The sequence below is a fragment of the Lethenteron reissneri genome, chromosome 69 (assembly GCF_015708825.2).
Source record: "Lethenteron reissneri isolate LAM-NWPU_2019-01 chromosome 69, ASM1570882v1, whole genome shotgun sequence".
NCBI classification, from domain to species: Eukaryota; Metazoa; Chordata; class Hyperoartia; order Petromyzontiformes; family Petromyzontidae; genus Lethenteron; species Lethenteron reissneri.
The window spans coordinates 1,487,314-1,506,504 of record NC_083847.1 but is presented as its reverse complement, the minus strand read 5'-3'; the positions used below and the strand labels follow the sequence as shown (position 1 = coordinate 1,506,504).

General features: G+C 49.8%; 2 protein-coding genes across 2 annotated transcripts; both read right to left on the bottom strand.

Moving 5' to 3' along the window:
* Positions 1 to 1,227: 1,227 nt before the first annotated feature.
* On the bottom strand, positions 1,228 to 6,273 carry LOC133360817 (complement C1q tumor necrosis factor-related protein 5-like). The gene is made up of 3 exons (XM_061579693.1): positions 6,196 to 6,273; positions 5,405 to 5,567; positions 1,228 to 1,791 (listed from the first exon to the last, which is right to left on the bottom strand). Exons 2-3 carry the CDS (start codon positions 5,565 to 5,567, stop codon positions 1,298 to 1,300), a joined length of 657 nt encoding a protein of 218 aa, XP_061435677.1. The 5' UTR covers positions 6,196 to 6,273; the 3' UTR covers positions 1,228 to 1,297.
* Positions 6,274 to 14,708: 8,435 nt separating this feature from the next.
* On the bottom strand, positions 14,709 to 18,651 carry LOC133360833 (complement C1q tumor necrosis factor-related protein 5-like). Its single transcript, XM_061579720.1, has 4 exons — positions 18,504 to 18,651; positions 17,378 to 17,440; positions 16,746 to 16,787; positions 14,709 to 15,600 (listed from the first exon to the last, which is right to left on the bottom strand). The coding sequence occupies exons 1-4, from the start codon at positions 18,649 to 18,651 to the stop codon at positions 15,167 to 15,169; spliced, it is 687 nt and encodes a 228-aa protein (XP_061435704.1). The 3' UTR covers positions 14,709 to 15,166.
* Positions 18,652 to 19,191: the final 540 nt, after the last annotated feature.

Here is a 19,191-nt window from a genome sequence, read left to right as displayed (position 1 = left end):
TATGAACCGCTAAACACCACCCGATACAGACAATTACAAAGGTTTGTTACGTAAACAAAACATGCCAAATCGTTACTAGTGAAGACCACCGGTGTGAAGGAGAGTAAACCCACTACGTTTTGTGTACGTTACAAACCTTTACCAATTTAATGATCCATTTATATTTACGCAATCTCTCTATTATGATTTATTTCATGTTGCTTCCAACACGTACATGAATAATTTACACAAATTACAATTATATTTACGCTAACCTAACTACTTTTTTAAGTCACTTTACCAAAAGAACCAAAGAGAAACCATTACAATGTATTGCTATTGTGAACAGACCTTGCCCCAGTGCTAAATTAATAAGTACTGTACCGTACAGTACATGTGGCTACAACCTTTACTGCACTCCGTGAACACGTACGCCTTTATAGTGCATTTAGCACTGGGGCAATCGATTGATCAATAATACATTTAAAGCTGAGAAGCCATGCATCAACCGATATGTGTGAAGAATATACTGCAGCAGACTCTAGGCGTGTGTTAGGGTTGGTTCTGTCATGGCTGACACGCGGGGTCGCTGTGTTAAGTCGGTGAACTGCATGGTTCTATAGACGCGTGCTATTACTGTCGCCGAGAGTTTGAATAGTTGGTTGTACTTGGTTGTCAATGAATTATTATCCACCACAGTTGGTTCACGTCCTTGTGCATAACGAACAAAGGCATAGTTACTACATTCCAAATCTTGTTAAAATTCCCAGTATTCCAGATCGAGTTATTGTCCTTCTATCTGTTGCCGTCAAAGCGCGTTTAAAAATCTGTGTTGGTGTCCGATTAAAAATAATTGAGGGAATTGCAGAAAATGGATCCGAACTCCTCTCACTCCCATGTTAGAAATGAGCAACCCTCATAGCTATCAGCTGGAATTGGAATATTTCTCCCTTCACTGCCGATGCCGGATGGGAAAATTGTTGAGGTTTCAAGACTTTTTCAGCTGGTGCAAGCTGCTATGTCTCTCTGCATTGTCTAACCGATTCATAATCACCCAGACACCCTGGCTGGCAAGGAGGGAGGTGGCTGAGAAGAAGTGCCGAGCCTATTTTTCTTCTGGTGAGAACATCTCACATCCAAAAATTAGCGGTCATTCCCACAGCTTTGGGCAAGCCAAGCATATTTGCAGATTTTTGCTGACCAATTTTCTGAGATGTTGCCCAAAAGCTTTGTTTATCACGAGGGGTGCATGCGCGTGTGTGTGAATGTGTTCCCAATCTGTTTTCCCAAACGCGCCGATGGAAACAAAAACTATTCACTAGGAGTACAGGATATAGCCGCTGAACACGGCGTCTCTGTGCGCGTCAATGTGAAAATTAATGTACGGAGCCTCCATCTCCAGCCATACCTCGTTGCCGGCTTTGAGGCTCAGCACGACGCTGCCGCTTATTGCGTTGTAGTTTATACCGGTGACCTTAGAGACGACCTCCCCGTTTTTCATTATCATAACCACGAGGTGCTTTTCACCAGGGTGAGCGTACAGCGTGAAATAGTAGATGCCTGGGTGGGCGCAGGTGAACTTCCCCGTGCCGGGGTTGTAGTGGCCCTGCGAGTTGGTGATGATGACGTTGAACGTCACGGGGGAGCCGGCCGCTGGCGTGTAAGTGCCGACCTTCGCAGAGAAGGCCGTCCTGGGCCCCACGCCGCTCTCTCCCCGCTCGCCTTTCTCGCCTCTTTCGCCCTGCTCACCTGGGACTCCTGGAGTCCCCGCGCGCCCCGGTTGGCCAAGAGGGCCCAGCTTTCCCGGCAGACCTAGGCGGACAACACAGTCTGAATGCATGGCATTTGTGGGATGTGTTACCCCACGGTAGTGTAGCGGTTAGTGCTATGAACCCAGCAGAGACCCGAGTGCGATTCCCGCACATGGTCAACACAAGTGGCGATTATCTGAACCAGTCCTGGGAATTCTTCCCAACATCGACTCATTCTCAAATGATTACCAAGTGCGATGTGTTAACAACGCTACTTGGGAGACAAAGGCGTGACGGCCTTCATAGATGCTCACTAACAGCACATTCCACAACAGTCTTTTATTTATTTATTTATTATTATCTTAAATTTTACTTACCTACGTGACTTTACCGAAATAACCAAGAGTATGGATCCTTGCAGTTACAAAAACTTTGAATCCAAAATTTACGGGGGTTCTTTGATTTTGTGTGTTTATCCCCACTCTCAAATGAAGAGATGGGGCAATTCTGCATCAATGTTGATGACAGTGAGCCAAACCTGCACAATTGAGTCGAGTCCTGTGACGAACGTCTTTGTTTTGTAACAGGAAAACCTTGCCCGACGTGGCTGTATGGAACGTGTATTTCAGCTCTACACGGTGTACCGAGTGAGTTCTGTTTTCCAGAATATGGGGGTCATGTTCTGGCTATACACGGTGTACCTAATGAGGTATATTTTCCAGAACATGGGGTGATGTTACAGCTTTTCACGGTATACCTAGTGAGCTCTAATTTCCAAAACATGGAGATACATAGAGACCCAAAAACTAAACTAGGAACTCAACTATTTGTTATTTTACCAGGTGTAAGGTTCACTAAGCTTTTGTGTTGCTATTTTTTTAGAAGCGACCAGCCTGTCGACAATGAAGTGGCGGGTATCATCACGTGGCAATTTGTAGCAGCCAAATACTCTAAAGTCTAAACGTGGAAGGGAAAACCAGAGTACCTGAAGAAAATTCACACGACCACGGGGAGAACATGCAAACACCGAATATACATCAGGCATCGTCAGGGTTGGGTTCGAACCAGAGGTCGCAAACAGTTTTTGATTCCTTACCCGTACCCGGCCACACCAGGATCGCAAATGGGTACCCGTACCCGTACCCGGCCGGGTACGGGTACCCGTTCCCTACCCGTACCCTACCCGAAATGAGTGACAAACGGTTACTCACCAGTGACTCACGGTCTACCCGTACCCGGCCGCACCAGGGTCGCAAACGGGTACCCGTACCCGGCCGGGTACGGGAAGCCAGGTATCGGGTAGGGTACGGGTATCGGGTACCCGATTGCGACCTCTGGTTCGAACCCACGACCTCTTGTGGACCAGACGGGGGAGTTAACATCTCATAGCAACCGCAGTGAAATAAATAGATCAGTGAGCTCGGTTATTTCCTACCTCGATTATCGTTGAGTTGTTTGGCCGCTTCTCGTATCTTTTAACTTCACGTTAAAAACAATAAGAGAAGTGATGAATCGCTTCGGGGCACATGCAGCCTGTCGGTGGCGAGATGTTAACTACCTCGCCTTGTTTACAGGAGGTCGTGTACACGATCGCATTCCTGACGTCAGCTGTTTATTTGGAGTTTGCATGCGTCTCTCCCCGTTGTTGTGTGGAGTTTTTCACCGGGTCCTCCGATTTTCTTCCCTCCACATGTAGACATGTATTTGGCTGAATAAATATCCACGTGATGATAAGTCCACTTCGTCTACCTATCATTACGTGTGGCCAGGTCGCTTCTGAACAAGAGTTACATATGTCGCGTGGTGTTTATTCACGCGGAAAACTTTTTTTTTCCTCCGGAGTTACTTTATTCGCAGCATCCCACACGGATGCTCCTCACGTTCAACACCACGTACTCCTGTAGCGAACTCTTTCTTTCTTCCTCCGCTAGCCTGCTTCTTCGAGCTTACTCTCTCTTGCTCCGCTAGCCTGTTACTCCCCGCTCTCCTAGCCTGTCACGGACTCTCTATCTGTACACTCTGCTAGCTTCTCACCCCGCTAGCCTATCACACTCAGACTAAAGATTTTCCGCTAGTCTTTCCACTGATAGCGTGTCTCGCCCTTGCCCCAGCAGGGGATCAGCCATCACCTCTGGGGAGGACGAGGTGTGGAGGGCAAGGTCCCGGACTTCTCTTGAATATGTTCACTGCTTCATCTCCAACCAACTCAACCCCGTTGCTTCACACGTTCCCCTTATATCCCCCTTCTCCTTAAGTGCCCTCAGGTGGCCCTCCTTAACATGGCGTCTCTTGCACGTGTTCTCCCCTTCATCGCCACTATCTCTTGCCTCCTTGGCACCGACCCCGCGTTTGCATTAGCAGCTAGCCAATCACTGCCTCGTTCCCTAATTGCTGGCGTCTCTCTGTCTGCTGCCTCCCAGGCCACCCGCCTGCACCTGCTCGTCCTGAGCTGACCTCAATGTTTGCAACCCGGTACATGAATGTAACTGCTGTTTGCAAACCCTGCGCGCGTTACGCCACTACGCATAGCTCAGTGAGGATTACTTGGTAATAAAATAAAAATTAACCCGTAAAAACAAAGTTTTTCACTATAAATCCTTTATATGCGTGGCATCGGTTTTATTTTATTATTCATTTCTGTTTTTCTGGAGTAAGAGTTTCATTTTTATCACATTGGTATTTTAAATTAAATATAAGGAAAGTCGTATGTAAGGATTATAAGGTTTTCAGTTTTTGTATGATTGTTTATGTTGTACATTTTTGTTGATATATTGAATAATTTTCTGTGTTTAGGAAAAATATATGATTGTGTTAGTGAAATTTTGTTTTTTCCTAAAAAGTGGAAAATTTTGGAAAAAAATTTTCACAAAAATAAATTGTCACGCACAACGAGTCTGTGTACAAAATGTCAGCTCGATTGGATCACGGGAAGTGGGTTAAAAAACGACCGAAAGATTTGCACGGTCGTAAGCGCGCAAGCAAGCAAGTGAACTTAATATAAAGGATTTATAAATGTAAAATCAGCTGCTAGGAGCACACGAGTCAGTGTCACAGTTCCACCTGGGTCCCCAGTCAAGACTCGAGCCCCGAGGTCTCCCTTGGCTCCGGGTGCTCCGGTAACGCCTGCGAGAAGAACAAAGCATGGCTCGTCCGCTCCTCAAGCCACTCTCAATTCACACCACTCGCCTCCACTCACTCTCCTGCCTCTCCCCTCTCATCTCACTCTGCTCCCCACCACGCACTCTCCTGCCTCTCTCATCTCACTCCACTCCCCTCGAACTCACACTCCTGCCTCTCCCCTCTCATCTCACTCCACTCCCCTTCACGCACTCTCCTGCCACTATACTCTCACCTCACTCCACTCCCCTCCACGCACTCTCCTGTCTCTCCACTCTCATCTCACTCCACTCCCCTCCACTCACTCTCCTGCCTCTCCCCTCTCATCTCACTCGACTCCCCTCCACGCACTCTCCTGCCTCTCCCCTCTCATCTCACTCAACTCCCCTCCACGCACTCTCCTGCCTCTCCCCTCTCATCTGACTCTACTCCACTCGAGACACTCTCCTACGAGAATGAGCGAGTAAACGATCGAGTGCATGACATGGCGAGTGAACGATTGAGTGAGTGAACGCGTCGCATCACCGTGGGGGGGACTCTGGGACCTGACCCCTCACCGTCTCTGCCGTCCCTCTCGGGGGCCCCAGGGGTCCCGTGCTGCCCCGGGGCTCCGGGCTGTCCGGGGATCCCGTTGATGCCCGCGCAGACGGTCTTCTCCTGCTGGGCTCCCACCACCACCACCCCCAGCAGCAGCAGCGGCAGCAGGGCCGAGATGGACATCTGAGGACAGCAGTGGCGAGATGTTAACTAGCTCGCCAGGTGTACAGGATGGATTTAAACACGAACTATTATTTTATTTTACCAAGTAAGGTATGAATGAGCTGCTATATAGTAGCTCTTTTTTCACAAGCGCCCTGCCTGTCACAAATGTGGGTCTATGTGTAAGTCTCCTCGTCTCTGTGCGAGGCTGTGGGTCCATGTGTGAGTCAACTCGTCTCTATGTGAGTTCACGGGTCTCTTTGTGAGTCTATGAGTCTGTGGGTCTCTGTTTGAGTCGATGGGTCTCTGTGTGAGGTGTTTATGGGCTGTGTGAGTATACAGGTCTCTGTGTGAGTCTGTGGGTCTATCTGTGAGTCTGTGAGTCTATGTGTGATGAGTATATGGGTCTCCGTTTGAGTCCATGGGTTTTGAGGCTATGGATCTCTGTGTGAGGCTATGAATCTCTGTGTGAGTCGATAGGTCTGTGTGAGCGTTCTCATCTCTATGTAAGTCTATGGGTCTTTTTGTGAGTCTATTTGTCACTTTTTGAGGAGTCCATGGCCTCTGCGTGAGTCTATGGGTCTCTGTGTGAGTCTATGGGTCTCTGTGTGATGATTCTATGGGTCTCTGTGCGAGTCTTTATACGTACGGTAAGTTGAATTTTCTTTCGCTCCACCGTACGTAGCAGCTGAGCGTCCTGCTAATAGGAGGTTGTCGGTGCTCAGCGTTGGTCACCGAGTCACTGGAATCCTCTCCCCCGTCTCCCCTTTTAAACGTTACTTGAGTCACGTGCTCCTCCATTTCCAACTTGGTCCAGACCTCCCACGTGTGACGTCACAGTCAACACGCGCGCACACAAACAAGAAAGACAAAGATCCCCCGTGTAGCCTGTAACAGACTGCCGGGGGCAAGTGGCTGTTCGTAGCGAGAAGTAGCAGCGCCTTTGAAGGCCGGCACTGTGGCACACGAGGGGGTGGGTGGCCAGCAGCACCACGCCCAACCGCCTTTGTCTCCCTTAGTGGTGATATTTAGCAGTGACGTGCGGTGACGTCAATGGCTGGGGAGGCACTGGCTCGTATCAAAGCCTTATTGACACACTGAGGGGTGGCGTGTCCTCACTGAGGGGATGTGTCCTCACTGAGGGGGGCTTGTCTGACACGTCCCCCTCAGTGAGGCAGATGTGATAGCTGCCTCCCCTGGTGCTTTTTGATTGCAGTTTCATCACGAGACATGCGAGCCTAAATATCTTCATGCACATACTTGAAATAAGTTACCCGGAGTATGGAAGGCGAGGACATGTAATGAAGGGGTCTACAAACATTACATTGGTGACATACAGAGAAATAGTAACATGCACGTGCTGAATGCCCGTGCTCCATCCAGTTTCTGAGGGGTTGCGCAATCAGAGGGGAGGCTGAGATCGTCGCTGCCTCACCTCTCGTCTCTCCCTGTATTTACAGCAGACCTCCGAATATTTGGCGATTTTGACTATAAAAATTATTGGATTCATACAGAAATTATATTTATGACACAGATTAGTGGGGAAATCTTCCTATTCTATTTTATTATTCTTTTTTTTACTTGAAGTAAAGCTATTTTCATTGTAGTTTGACAGGTGAGGCTCTGCCTCCTTTGCCTCGCCTTACCGCACGTGACTGCCCCCGTATAGCCTGTAACAGACTGTTGGGGCAAGCACTGTTAGCGAGCACCTATGAACGCCGGCATGTCACACGAGGGGGTGGGTGGTCAGCACCACGCCCGGTCGCCATTGTCTCCCCACCAGCGATGATTTTACGTCCCACACCAGGTACTCATTTGAGACTGAGTCGACCTAGCCGAGGCTCGGGCCAGTTTAGATAATCGAAATCACCGATGTTGTCCATGATTCTAACTCGGGTCGCCGGGTTCGCAGTGTGACGTAGCGCTAACTGCTACACTACCGCTCCCCCACACACTCACTTTGACAGACACACAGACACACACGCGAAGGAGTTAGTGTGACCCTGTCCACTTATTGCATTTCTAGATTTGGAACCACACGCACGCGCGTGCGTGTGTGTGGTATCTCACCCTCGCCACAACTACTATCATCATCACCATCAGTCGGGGACAATCCACAGCTGGATGAAGGCCTCTGTAAGCAGCTGGCGCCACCTCTTTCCATGCTGTGACACGTGTGTATGCACGTTCAACTTATTTCGCACCATACGTAGTCAACCGTGATAATCGAAGGTATGGAAGAACGACACTTTCACACAGAGACGTGCTTGCGCGTGCACAACAACAACCGCCATTCGCCATTAAGTGGCGGTGACGTTACCACTGCGCTTGCGCCAGGCCATGTGCACGTTGAGGCCACGTGAAGTGTCGAACGCCCGCTGGCAGGAGGTCACCGGGCAGACCCAGATAACTGGCCGATGCACCACCTGTGCCCTCTTCTGTGCAAGCTTCTTGTGTTTGAGCCACCCAGTGCTCCGCGTGTTGTTGTGAGCGTCTCTCCTCTGCCATCCGTTGTTGCTGGAGAACGACTGCCTACAACTGCCCAATAGCATTCTTAACAAGCCTCCTCCTTAGAGGCCCATCTTGACACCGCTGTTGTATATATTGTTGTATATATTAAAAAAATATTAAATGAAATATAGGTAACATAATTAAATAAAAATGTACTATTGGCTCTCTCGTTGCTTCGTGGTATGTTTCACCAATCGTGATAATATCAATGAATCTCAGCTTCAACATGTACACTTCTCGCTTTAACATGAATGGTTCTCGCTTTAAAAATTGCATGTGCAATTGTGTCAGGTCTCGGGAATCAGATCTCACCGCAGGATACAGTTTGTTATTACGACAATGATGCACAAGATTAGGAAAGAAGCACACAGAAACCTGTTTTTAATCTAAGCAACTTTAATCTCAACTTCCAATAACATCCACAAATTATTATCATCAGAACACCAACAACATTGTCCATGCAAGTTTAGTGTAGCAGCGCCGACTGGCGACCAGGAGCAGCAATTACGGGTGTACCCACCAAAGGGGAAGAACTGGGCCAAAGGTCATGGAAGGGAGAAGAACTGGGTCAAAGGTCATGGAAGGGAGAAGAACTCAGCCAAAGGTCATAGAAGGGATCCGTCTTTGAGCTCCCAGAACCAGCTGGAAGGTGCGAGAAGGGGTGCATGGCCTGAGCGGGGCCAGATCCCGCTGGAAGGATAAAAGGGGGCGAGAGAGGGAGTTTGGTGGCTGTCCGTGGGAATCAAGGTCGTCTCGCCGTGGAAGTCGTCCTCGTCGTCGCCATCGCTGCTGCCATGCTTGTCATCGTCCGACGCCGCCACTGCTGGATAGTCAGCCAGCTATCCAGTCAGTTACCGTCGTCGAGCTCGGTGGTCAGATCAAATTTCCCACACTAACACAGCCACCTCGCACGGCGAGCTCGACATTGCTGCTCTGCGATCTGCCTTTTACATGCTAATCTCTCACATTAACATGCTAATCTCTCACATTAACATGCTATTCTCTCACATTAACATAGCCACCTCCACGCCCTCGTCGTGGAGGCCACTGTCCGCTCACATTAACATCACTAGCCCTGCCCACTTCGTTTATGACCCTTGGGCTACACCATTTTAAAACCCTTAAAACAGTCTGCCTAAGCAGCTTTCCCCTCTTTTCTCCTCCTGATGACGATGGCTTGTGTTGTGATCGAGACGTAGTTTTTTTTTTATCCTATCTTCGTGACTTTACCGAAAGACCCAAGAATATGAATTCCTGCAGTCACGAAAGCTTTAAGCCAAGATTCATGCCAAATAGTCATTATAAAAACCTTTTGCTCCTGGGCTGCACCATCATATAACAGTACATTCTATCACTAAACTAACCTTTAATACCATAATGTTGGAAAATATTCCTACGCGGTGGTGGTCAATTAAAACATTATAACTTTTCAAGCAAAGGCTTGTGAGTAAGTACCTCTACGATGCCTGTCTCCTTTGTGTTAGGGACGCTGGCGAAGCAGCAGGGGGTGCTCCTTTTTCCTTTGTTGTTTCAAGGGAGCAGTTCACAGGCCTCCGTTACTGCGTGTTTTTAGAACGCGCTAAATCCAGATATGTAAAGAAATAACTATTACATAAAAAATAGGCGATATCATTCTTCTTAGAATTTTTTGAAAATGGCATACATACAATACCCCTAATGATGTTCGTCCACTTCACAAATGGGGCCCTAAAGATAATCCAAATAACTACCGACTCATCTCATTTTTGTCTCCGTTGATGAGAATTTTAGAAAAGTTATTGAACTAACAAATTAGCAGTTTCCTGTCCGACAACAATCTATGACATCTAAAAAAATCCGGGTTCTGAAAAAAATTACAGTACCACATCTGCTGCACTAGACTCTCTGAATCACATTTACAGTAGCCTTGATGATGAGCAGTACTGCGCCATTTTTTCTTGACTTTTCCCAAGCCTTTAATACAGTAGACCACAACATCCTGCTTAGTAAACTAAGTTGCCTCGGTTTCTCCAAACACGCAGTAGAATGGTTAAAAATGTACGTCTTTTCTCGCACCCAAACTGTTTGCACAGATGGTTGGAGGTCAAACAATGTTAAGATAACAAAAGGGGTTCCACAGGGTTCCATCCTCGGCCCCCTCTTGTTCTCTGTTTACGTAAATGACTTGGGCACTGACCTGGATCATTCCAGGGTAAATCTTTTTGCAGATGACACGATACTGATTACTGCCGGCTGCTCTCCGGATGACGTGATTGCTAAGCTCCAGGGTGATTTCAACAAAATACATCAGCTAATTGCTCTTAAACTAGTCCGGAATACCTCCAAAACCAAGGTGCTATGCTTCTCATCAGGACTAAAGCAGGAAGTTATTTTTCCACAATTACATTCCTTAAATAATTATTAAATAGAGCAAGTCAAGATCTATAAGTATATTGGGGTCATCCTGGATTCGAAACTGAATTTTGAATATCACATTGATTATTTTGGTAAAAGACAAAAATAAAAATTGGTTTTCTGTATCGACACAAGCACTGCTTCCCCCTATGTTCCGTTTGGAATTGATAAAAGCTACCATATTGCTTCTAAATGATACTGCGACATTGTACATAATCAGCCCCAAGTACTGTACTGAAGAAGCTTAAACAGTGATTTGTGATCGGGTATTACTGAGGCAGAATCCATCTCCTCACCAACCCGTGACCAACACCCATCTTTGCAGCTGCGTATGGATCTCCAAATTTCTGAGAGAAGGCTGCGGTAAGCCTCCTCATTCTCTGACATGGGATGCTGTAGACCGTGAAAGGGGACATGTCGCTTTTTCTCAGCTAGCCTGAACACCTCCTCTGTCTGCCAGGGTCTCTGGAGAGAATTGGACAGTGCACCCAAAGCAGCCATTGCAGCTGCATGAGCCACAGTCCTATAACTCGCCCATTTCCCCTCGACATCAGGAATGGTGGAAGATGCAAACCCCAGCTGCAAGTGATCATGAAATTCTCGCTAGCAACTTTCATTAGCTAGCTGAGACCAGGCCGCTGTGTGTTTGAATAGGGTCCTGGATGTACACCCACTACCGGAGTGGAAGAATGGCATGCGCATCTTAGAGATGATAAGCCGATGGTGAGTGGGCAGATCAGCTCTACGGTAGGGCCTGGTGTCAAGGACATAGGCCCGTATACACGTATTCCATCATTATGTAGTCCAGCAGATGTTCTTGTTTGGACCCGGCATGCATCCATGATGTTGTGTGGATGCACCAATGCTGGAACAGCGTGTTTGTAATTACAAGCCCATGGGCTGCACACAAATCTAGCAGCCTCCTACGGTTGTTTTTGAGCTGATCTGCCTGAAGCCTTCCAATTACTCCAGACTAGGTGCCAGCATCATGACCCACGCGGGACTCAGAGCCACCCAACAAGATTACTATATCTCGAAGGGCCACTTTAGCTAGCACCTATGATAGGAGGTCATAAAAGGCATCTGATTCATCGGCCTTGCCTGCATCCATCCACTTATGTTCATCTTCGGTGGGTGCAAAAATAACCACAACCTCCATACCCGCCTTTGATTGAAGGGAAGGCGAGCCCACAGTAGCCTGGGTCTTCCAATTTCACACACCTCACCGCTATGCTCCCATATCCCTTTCATTATTTTGTTCAGAAGAAAAGGCACTCCCTATTGTTTGGCAGTGTTATGCCCCGAGTAGAGGACTATCCACCCCTCATTGTGGCTGGAGCCAGTCCACCGGACCTGCTGAATGCCGCAGAGATCCAGCCGGTACCAGTCCAGCTCCTGACAGAGGAGTGGCAGTCTCTCCTCCGCAGTGAGCGTTCTAACATTCCACGTGGCTACTCGCAATGGCTTCTTGCTGTCTCTGGAGGAACCCCAATTGTAATGATTCAGTCCCTTGGCTACTCCAAATGGGGTTTATCCAGGAGACGTCACAGAAGCCTGTCCCCCCGGGGCCTGCGGCACAAGTTTAGTTAGATTTTTTACATGTATATTAGTGGTATTTGTATTGGAGGTGGAAGGTTTACCAGACCCTCACACACGTCCAGAGCCCTGGTTTTGCTGCTATAGTGGCTATAACCACCATGAACGGGTATTGCCGATTTTGGAATTGACCTTTCCTGGATGGTATTGCTCACATCCACCACAGCATTACCATCAGGCCCTAGTGAGGAGATAGGTGGTTGTTTTTGCTGGACACTTGAATACGCACACACATAAAATTAAATGAACATGCACACACACACGTGCACACACATGGACACGGAGACATGCACATTTGAACAAATAAACACATACAGATACATACACATGAACATATCATATCGATACACACACAACACATGAACATGCACATGTATATTACCATTCACAAATATACACATGGACACGCAGACAGAAACGCACACATGAACAGAGACACACAATGACAAACCAATCTAAGGAGTTCACCCCCATCGGTGGCTCTGATGTCAGAAGAAAACATTCATTCCACGTGTGCTGTTGTTAAAGCTGGTAATTGAGTGAATCCCCAAAACAGGATTGGATATTTTTTAGAAAGTAAGAGATTCTAGGCCGATAAAAGAAAGAAACACATGGAGGTCATAATTCAGAGTCAGGAGCTGCTGCTGCTACTCCCCTGCATGGGGTATAAGGCAACGTTATGCGACACATCGGAGAGAGAGGACAGGTTTCATACACATGTAATGCGAGCGTAAATGGGGTTGCTGCTGGGCTCTGGCTCAATCACACGGCCCGGTATGGGGGGGCGTGTGGGAGGGGCCGCCGTTCACCTCGGCTCCAATGGGAAGCGAGGTGAATGGAGGTGGAGCCAGCAGGGCAGTATGAGAAGGCCGGATCTGACGATCCGGAAGGGGAGGAGTCAGGGTCACGTGGGAGAGACGATATAGAAGGAAGCCCAGAAGAGATTGGGGCCAGTTGATGGAGTGAAGAAGCGGGACCACGTTGGGTGGCCGCTGCGCCATCAGCCACGTGGCTGATGGGGCTTCGGCACACCGTCGGCCAGCAGTGTGCGGAGCAGGGAGGAGTGGAGCGACTAAGGGAGAGTGCGTGCGGGGCGCGCGCGAGAAGGAGCTGACAGAGGAGCGTGCGGGGCACGCAAGAGGAGTAACGGGAGAGCGCGTGCGGGGCGCGCGCGAGAAGGAGCTGACGGAGGAGCGTGCGGGGCACGCGAGAGGAGCGTGCGGGGCACGCGAGAGGAGCGTGCGTGGCACGCGAGAGGAGATGCTGGTCCCTTGTCAGAAACCAGCGGGGTGTGAGGACGAGTGGAGGAGCTAACGGAGGAGCATGCGTGGCACGCGAGAGGGAGGGTGCGCGGGGCGCGCGCGAGACGATGCTGGTCCGTGGAGGAGACCAGTGGGGTGCGGAGAACTTGAATAAAAGACAAGCGGAGACCAGCAGTGCCTGACGGAGTCTTTTATTACACACACACAGATACCCATATACTCAGATACTCATAGACTCATACAGAGACCCATAGACTCACACAGAGACCCATAGATTCACACAGATGCAAAAAACTCACACAGAAACCCATAAACTCACACGATGACCTATAGACTCACGCAGAGACTCATAGGCTCACACAGACTCAAAGACTAACATAGAAGCCCATAAACTAACGTAGAGACCCATAGACTCAGACGAAGACACGGAAACTCACACAGAGATACATAGTTTATTGTCCTTCTCCCGCACCTCCGGTTATATATGTAGTTATAGCCTACATATTGTATATACGGGAGTTAAAAAAGCATGCGTAGCTATTTGAGTACCAGTGAGTCGTAACTTGCAAAGCAATCCCACCAACGTTGAAATAGCGAATCGGTCGTTGCGCCACCTGGGAGCGTGTTGCATGCGCTGGGACTTTGTGCAGCTGTCTTGAACTCACGATGCGAGAGAGAGCGCCTCTCTATCTCCAGTGCTCCTGTGTTTAAGACCCCGTGGGCTGAACATAACATCCGGCTGTGGTGGTTCACCGGGCTGCAATGCAGACTTGGATTCTGACGCCTAAACGCTCAACTCCGGTCCTTTAACTGGACGGTGTCCTCCTATGCTTTATGAATGTCAATTTAACCCAAAGTAGTAGGAGGCTTTCGCCACCAATATTATTCATGATAGATAATTTTTACATGGAGGAACAATGTTCCACACTGCCCACCAGGGATTATTTAGCTGTCTGTCTGTCTGACTGTCTGTTTGTCTGTCGTACATAATATATAATACACACAGCTCTTTGATTGGTGGAGACCTTACAAACAGCTCTTTGATTGGTGGAGACCTACTGCCGGGTTCGGAGAGGGGAGGTGCCTAAGGGAGGAGGGTCAGGGGAGGGGCCTAAGGAAGGGGGAGTCAGGAGAGGAGCCTGAGGGGGGGGGTCAGGGGAGGGGTCTGAGGGGGGGGGTCAGCGGAGGGGCCTGAGGGAGGGGGGGTCAGGGGAGGGGCTTAAGGATATGGGGGGTGGGTGCTCAGGGGAGGGGCCTAACAGAAGGGGGGTCAGGGGAGGGGCTTAAGGGAAGGGGGGTCAGGGGAGGGGCCTGAGGATATGGGGGGGGGGTGGTCAGGGGAGGGGCCTAAGGGAAAGGGGGTCAGGGGAGGGGCCTAAGGGAGGGGGGGGGGATAGTTCAGGGGGCTGTCTGCCTGGCTACCTAAAGTCAAGTTATCTTGTATACATACAGGTAGGAACAACAGGTTCCACACTGCCCACCAGGGATTATTTGTCTGTCTGTCGTGCACGAATGCGCTGTCCAACCAAGTTCCTACCTGCCCACTCCGAAGGAACGTGTTTTAATATTGGAGTAAAATGGCGTCAGTATAAGTGTCGTTAACCCGACATAGCCCATTCAGTAAAGGTTTGTCACGTAAACAAAAGGTGGCCAATTAATCTTGATTTGAAGCTTTCGTGACTGCAGGAATCCATACTCTTTGGTTCTTTCGGTAAAGTCACGTAGTTAGAAATGAACTATAATAAAAAAACAATCACGATCGAAACGTCGTGATTTGTTTTATTTTATTTTATGCGCGTGTGTGTTAATGTGTTCCTGATCTGTTTTCCCAGACGCGCCGATGGACAAAAAAATGATTCACTCTGAGTACAGCATATAGCCGCTGAACACGGCGTCTCTGTGCACGTTGATGAAAAAACTAATGTGCGGAGCCTCCAACTCCAGCCACACCTCGTCCCCAGCTTTGAGACTCAGCACGACGCTGCCACTCATTGTGACTAAGTTTATACTACACAGCTTAGAGATGACCTTCCCGTTTTTCATGATCATAATCACGAGGTGCTGTTCACCGGGGTGCGCGTACAGCGTGAAATAGTAGACGCCTGGGTGGGCGCAGGTGAATTTCCCCGTGCCGGGGTTGTAGTGGCCCTGCGGGTTGGTGATGATGACATTGAACAACACGGGGGAGCCGGCCGCCGGCGTGTAAGTGCCGACCTTCGCAGAGAAGGCCGACCTGGGCCCCACGCTGCTCTCTCCCCGCTCGCCTTTCTCGCCTCTTTCACCCGGCGTACCTAGGCGGACAACACGGTGCAAACACATGGCGTGTGCGTGTGTTTGCGTGTCACCCCACAGAAGTGTAGCGGTTAGCGCTATGAACCCGGCAGAGACCCGAGTTCGATTCCAGCTCATGGTCAACACAAGTGACGATTATCTGAACCGGTCCTGAGCATCTTACCCAAAGTCGACTCAGCCTCAAATGATTATCTGGTGCGATGTGTTAACAACGTCACTTGGGAGACAAAGGCGTGCCGGCCTTCATTGGTGCTCAATAACATCACTTGCCACAGAAGTCTGATAAGGATATACGGGGGATCTTTGTGTTTTGTTTGTTTATCCCAAGTCTCAAACGGAGAGATGGGGCAATTCTGCATCAATGCTGATAAGGTTGAGCCAAACCTGCACAATTGAGTCGTGTCCTGTGACAAACGTCTTTGTTTTGTAACAGGAAAACCTTACCCGACGTGGGTGTATGGAACGCGTGTTTCAGCTCTACACAGTATACCTAGTGAGCTCTGTTTTCCAGGATTTGGAGATACATAGAGACCCATAGACTAAACTATGAACTAAACTATTTGTTAAATTCCCAGGTGTAAGGTCCTCTGAGAGTCTGTGTTGCTACTTTTTTTCAGAAGCCACCTGCCTGTCGAAAATGACAGCTAAATGAATTGGCTGATATCATCATGCGGACATTTATAGCAGCCAAATACTCTAAAGTCTAAACGTGGAGGGGAAAACCAGAGGACCCGGAGAAAAATCCACACGACCACGGGGAAAACATGCAAACGCCGAATATACATCAGGCATCATCAGGGTTGGGTTCATACCTACGACCTCCTGTGTACCAGACGAGGGAGTTAACAACGTCTAACAACCGCAGTGAAATAAATAGAGCAGTGAGCTCGGTTATTTCCTACCTCGATTATATTGTGTTGCTTTAGGCTTCTGGTGTCTTTAAACTTAAAAAGAAACACATTCCTGCTGCGGAGGGAGCTGGTAGGAACGTTGGGTTGCTCGGTCAATGGCCAGGGACAACGGCGGCGTGGTGTATTCCGCAAATATGCCCGACTGTGAGGGCGGGCACAAGCCCGCGTGAGTAGGTTAAACGTTGAGTTTTATAAGGGCACCACGGGGTGACCAGCCCCTCCCCAACCAACACCACCCCTCCCACCCCCACCCAGCCCCACCCTCCCCACCCAGCCTCTCCCTAACCTCCCCACCAAGCCCCTCCCCACCCTCCCCACCCAGTCCCTCCCCACCCTCCTCTCCCCACCCAGCCCCTCCCTCCGAACCCAGCCCCTCCCCACCCTCCCCTCTCCACCCAGCCCCACCCCTCCCATTTTTGGATGCACGACGGACGGACGGACACAATAATCCCCTGTGGGCTGATGGAACCAGGAGGTTCCTATCAGTATAAGAGAAGTGATACATCACTCCGTGGCACATGCAGCCTGTCGGTGGCGAGATGTTAACTACCTCGCCTGGTTTACAGGAGGTCCTGTGCTCGTTCGCAATCCTGACGCCTGCTGTTTATTTGGAGTTTGCATGCGTCTCTCCCCGTGGTTGCGTGGATTTTTCAATATGTCCTCCGATTTTTTCCCTCCACATGTAGACATGTATTTGGCTGAATAAATGTCCACGTGATGATAAGCCCACTTCGTCGAGCAATCATTATATGTGGCCAGGTCGCTTCTGAACAAGAGTCACATAGCTCAGTGAGCCTTACTTGGTAATACAATAAATATATGGAATCAGCTGCTCGGGGCACATGAGTCAGTGTTACAGTCCCACCTGGGTACCCAGTCAAGCCTCGAGCCCCGAGGTCTCCATTGGCTCCAGGTGCGCCGGTAACGCCTGCGAGAAGAACAAAGAATGTCTCGTCCGCTCCTCAAGCCACTCTCAATTCACTCCACTCGCCTCCACGCACTCTCCTGCCTCTCCCCTCTCATCTTACTCTACTCTCCTCCACGCATTCTCCTGCCTCTCCCCTCCAAACTCACTCCACTCCCCTCCACGCACTCTCCTGCCTCTCCCCTCTCATCTCACTCCACTCCCCTCCACGCACTCTCCTGCTTCTCCCCTCTCATCTCATTCTGCTCCCCTCCACTCACTCTCCTGCCTTTCCACTCTCATCTCACTCCACTCCCCTCCACTCACTCTCCTGAGTCTCCCCTCTCATCTCACTCCACTCCCCTCCACGCACTCTCCTGCCTCTCCCCTCTCATCTCACTCCACTCCCCTCCACTCACTCTACTGCCACTCCCCTCTCATCTCACTCCACTCCTCTCCACGCACTCTCCTGCCTCTCCACTCTCATCTCACTCAACTCCCCTCCACGCACTCTCCTGTCTCTCCACTCTCATCTCACTCGACTCCCCTCCACGCACTCTTCTACTTCTCCCCTCTCATCTCACTCCACTCCTTTCCACGCATTCTCCTGCCTCTCCACTCTCATCTCACTCAACTCCCCTCCACGCACTCTCCTGCCTCTCCACTCTCATCTCACTCGTCTCCCTTCAACGCACTCTCCTGTCTCTCCCCTATCATCTCATTCTACTCCCCTCCACTCACTCTCCTGCCTCTCCCCTCTCATCTCACTCCACTCGCCTCCACTCACTCTCCTGCCTCTCCCATCTCATCTCACTCTACTCCCCTCCACTCACTCTCCTGCCTCTCCCCTCTCATCTCACTCTACTCCACACGAGACACTCTCCTACGCGAATGAGCGAGTGGACGATCGAGGGCATGACATGGTGAGTGAACGTTTGAGTGAGTGAACGAGTGAATGAACGAGTGAGTTAATGAGTGAGTGAACGATTGAGTGAGTGAACGAGCGAGTGATCGAGTGAGCTAACGAGTGATCGCGTCGATCCCCACGAGCGCACCGTGGGGGGGTCTCTGGGACCCGACTCCTCACCGTCTCTGCCGTCCCTCCCGGGGGCCCCAGGGGTCCCGTGCTGCCCGGGGATCCCGTTGATGCCCGCGCAGACGGTCTTCTCCTGCTGGGCTCCCACCACCACCACCACCCCCAGCAGCAGCAGTGGCAGCAGGGCCGAGATGGACATCTGGGGACAGCAGTGGCGAGATGTTAACTAGCTCGCCTGGTATACAGGTAGGATTTAGACACTAACTTTTAGTTTATTTTACCAAGTAAGGAACAAATGATAGCCCTGCCCATCACAAATTATATTTCAATGAAGTAGGCTTATCAGTGTCACGTGGAAATTTATATCAAAGCTCTAAACACGTGGTGATGTTGATTTTAAATGTGAATGAGAAAAACCGGAGGACCCGGAGGAAAATACACGCGACCACAGAGCGACACGAAATATACAGCAGACATCAGGGTGGCAATCGAACCCACGACCTCCTATATACCAGGCGAGGTAATTAACATCTTCACAGGGAGAGACAGAGAGAGATTGACACAAACTCCAAAAAAAGAGCAGCAGGCATCGTCAGGGGCCCGGCGATCGAACCTGACGAGGAAGAATCAGAGACAAGCGGGGAGACAGCAGCCAGAACCAGCGTGTCGTGTAGACTCTGCAGGAGGAATCCGATGAGCTGTGAAACTCTTTTCTCGTCACAGATGCTCCGGTAAGGAG